Source organism: Phoenix dactylifera, chromosome 10, assembly GCF_051530095.1.
Source record: "Phoenix dactylifera cultivar Ajwa chromosome 10, Ajwa_hap1_PhDact_Kaust_v1.1, whole genome shotgun sequence".
NCBI lineage: Eukaryota > Viridiplantae > Streptophyta > Magnoliopsida > Arecales > Arecaceae > Phoenix > Phoenix dactylifera.
In genome coordinates, this window is record NC_143199.1 from 21,707,944 (window position 1) to 21,711,540 (window position 3,597).

Below are 3,597 nucleotides of genomic sequence, written 5' to 3' on the forward strand. Positions count from 1 at the left end.
TTGCAATCGAATTGCAATTTAATTTAATTAATTGGATTTAATTAACTTGATCATGAGTCCTACTTGGAGTGAAAATCATGGAGTCCTAATTGGATTAGGATTTCAAATTAAATTAGAATCCTATTTGGAATAGGATTTCTAAAGTCCAAATTGTCTTAGGGCTGAAAATTGAACAAGTCCTGATTAGATTAGGATTTTCTTAAGTCCTAATTAATTTTGATTTTAATCTAATTAATTTCATGACTTCTAATTGGATTAGGATTGAAGAGTTCAATAGAGTCATGGCTCAATTAAATTCTAATTGGATTAGGAATTGGAGGAAATTGAAATGGGTTCACAAAAATCCTATTTTGACTAGGATTGGACTCAAACAATGGACCCAAATTAAAACCCCCTTTAATTTATTTAAATAGCAGATTTAAATGAACTTGAGGGAGGGGCCCACGCCCCTCCCCTTGGAGTGTGCGTGGGAGAAAGAGGAGGGGCGCACGCCCCTCCTTGTTAGCTAAAAAGAAGAGATAAAGATGAGTTCCTAAAAAATAGGAACTCATCCTTATCTCTTAACTAATTAAAAGGGAGCATGGAATTTCAAAAAAGATGGATGTTTTTCTCCTCATTCCAGCCGTGAGCACCCTCCTCCATCTTCCTCCTTTGAGCCACAATCAAGAGAAGAAAAAGAAAAGCCTAAGACGCCCTCTTCCTTCTTCATCTTGGTTCCAAAAGGAAGAAAAAGAAAAAGGCTGCAGGGCTTTGTTCTTGTTCCTTTGGTTCTTCCTTCTTCTTCCTCCTCTCAAGCCAATCAAAGGTTGATTCAAAGGAGAGGACTTCAGCCATCCATAGCCATCTCTGCAAGGGAGCTAGCACCCCGGTGAGATCCAAAGGCTTCGATCGAGTCAGTACTTCGTGTGGATACCTGTAGAGGCCGGACGCGTGTGCGGCTTTCATTGAGCCTTGATCAAATACCACGTAAATCAGATTTGCGGAGACCATCTACCCGCACAAGGTGAAGATCTGATCTTCTTAATGATTTTAAAATAGTTTAAAATAATTTAATTCTAATCTATCTACAAACGAAAGGTTTTAAAACACGTTCATGCGATGAACAGATCCCGCATATATTTTTCCGCTGCAATCTGAAAATTATTTCGAAATTTTCATGGCATATGAGGGATGCTAACAGGTATGTCACTCTTTCATGGTGCCCCTTCCTCTATTCATGAGTGGAAGGGGAAATTTTTCTTCCTTGCGTCCGAGGTGGGGGCACCCTCGGTTGAAGGCTCTCAACAGGCTCTCCGAGCCCTCGGGGAGGGAGTTGAGGGTCCTGGACTCCTTACGGGCCCTCGGAAAGGGGTACGACCTGACCGAGCTCCTACGGGAGGACGCCCTGGCGAGCGTGGGCCTGAGTTCGGCGCGCCCCGAGGGTAAGAGTAGTTGCATTGCCTTTTTTTTTTGTCTGTTCTTTCTTTTTACTAACATTGGTCTGACACTTAGGAGAATTTTTGACTTCAGATATTCCTTATATGCCGACCAGCAACGTATCGCTCTTCTCCCGCATGAAGAGGCGGGAGGCCGAGGCCGGGGGGGCTGTTCCCCAGCCTCGGAAGAAGGCGAGGTCGGCCGGTGCTTCCACATCGGCCGGGACGAGAGGCCCAGAGGCGGGGGCCTCCCCAGCTGACCTGGGGCGGACGCGGGCCGCCAGTGACGCGGGCCCAGCGGCCCCTTCTTGTCCTGCCCCCATCGCCCAGCGGGAGGGGCCGGCCGTGATCCGATTGCGGCGCCCGGGGCCTAAGCCAACCCAGGGCCCCGACGCGAGCGGCCCCGAAATCTCGAGCTTGGGTGAGCCGAGCTCTTCCAGGGTTTTCCGGTAGGAGTCAGCTGAGCCGGACTCCCCAATCCTCGAGGGGAGCTCTGCCATCCACGACGCCGAAGTAGCGCGCGCCGTATTTCGGCGCGCAATGCTTCCAGCGGACCGGGCCGAGTTCCGGAACTTGCCGCTGGAAGAGATTGTCGACGGTACTTATCGCAATACCGCTCAGGTAAGCCACTTTTTCGATGTTCTATAGACTACTGGTAAATATGTTATGTTTTTCAGCTCGTAATTGCTTTACCCTTTCCTTCTTGCAGCATATCCACGAAGTAGACACCCTGGTGTTCATTGCCCAAGGGTGTCAAGAAGAGACCCGGCGAGTCAGCCAGCAATTGGAGCTGGCTAAGAAGAAAATCGCCGAGTTGGGGGCAGCGCTGGCCGAGGCCGAGGCTTGGAGGGAGGCCACTGAGGCCGGGCGCCTAGCGATGGTCGAGGTGCTTGAGGAGGAAAGGGCCGCCCATTTGCTAGCAAAGTCGGCCCTGCGCGCCTCTGAGACGCGACTGGGGGAGGCCCAGTCCAAGATCGCCGGCCTCAAGTACGAGGGCGGGGTCTTCCGCCTTAAGATCGAACAACTTGAGGCCCGAGAGAAGAAGGCGCTCGAGCGAGCCGATAATGCCGTGGAGCTCTTCAAGGAGTCGGAGGAGTTCCGCGACATGTTAGAGGAGGAAACCGTGGATGGGTTCCTCCGCGGCTTCGAGAACTTCCGGAGGCAGATGGCTCGGTTCTGCCCCCAATTCGACCTCTCCACGATTCGTCCGAGGATGAGGTTGGGCTGTGGCTCCGACGACGACGTTCCTGATGCCCTCGCGCCCGAGGAGGAGTCTACTGAGGCTGAGGCGGACTCAGTGACGCTGGCAGTGACGGAGGCTCCCCTTCGCGGAGTTACCGGGGATGCTCCTGAGGTGCCTGCCGAGGTCCTCGCCACAGGCGCCGAGCCCGCGACCGCTGAAGGCCCCCAGGTCGTCGCCATAGATGACCCGGAGGGCGACGCCGATGCTACTACCGCCCCTTAGGGCGTAGACTCTCTTTCTTCTTCTTCTCTTTTTTTTTTTATTGTAGAAGAGGTCGGCCTTCAAAACTGTTGATCAGTCGTCCTCTAATTTTGTACTTAGCCTTTCGGCGTTTTATTATTAATGAAAATATTTCCTTTCACCTCTCTGTGTTTACCTTTCTCCCTTTGTCTTTTTTGCTTGTGAACGAGGTCGGTACTTTTGCCGACTCTCGACTTTGTATCCGAGCCTTCGGGCTGCTTATTAATAAAGGCATATTTTTTGGCCGTGTTTTGCCTTTCTTTCCTCTAACTTGTTTGAGTGTTCGAACTCCGATTACGCTAACTAGGGGGGCTCCGAGCTTAGATTTTAGGAAATTTCACCAAGTCTTGTAGCTCGGATCCGAAGATCGCGGGGGTCGCCGAGTTTAGTCCTTAGATTCTTGAGGCACCGGGTTCGGGCCTCTGGCCGCCAAGTGGGGCCGTGCTAAATTTGCACAGGCCACTACCTGGGGGTCTAGCCGAGCTTTTCGAGCTCGGCTTTTGGACCATAGGTTTATAAAAGGATTAGCGCCGTCCCCCGAAGGGGAGCACGAGCCGCTAATCGAATTGTCGCTTGGGCTTTCATAGTCATCTCCCTCGGAGCCTGCCGAGGTTTCGGTGGGCGGGGTCGGAACCCATGGAGAACATTTCGGCCTTCTTGAGCTCGATTAGTATGCCCACGGTCGAGGTTATTTTCATA

The 3,597-nt window shown here is 51.5% G+C and overlaps 1 protein-coding gene across 1 annotated transcript; it reads left to right on the forward strand.

The window, feature by feature from the left end:
• The first annotated feature begins 1,817 nt into the window (after positions 1-1,817).
• On the forward strand, positions 1,818-3,019 carry LOC149752734 (uncharacterized). The gene is made up of 2 exons (XM_089925810.1): positions 1,818-2,036; positions 2,125-3,019. The coding sequence occupies exons 1-2, from the start codon at positions 1,956-1,958 to the stop codon at positions 2,878-2,880; spliced, it is 837 nt and encodes a 278-aa protein (XP_089781936.1). The 5' UTR covers positions 1,818-1,955; the 3' UTR covers positions 2,881-3,019.
• Positions 3,020-3,597: the final 578 nt, after the last annotated feature.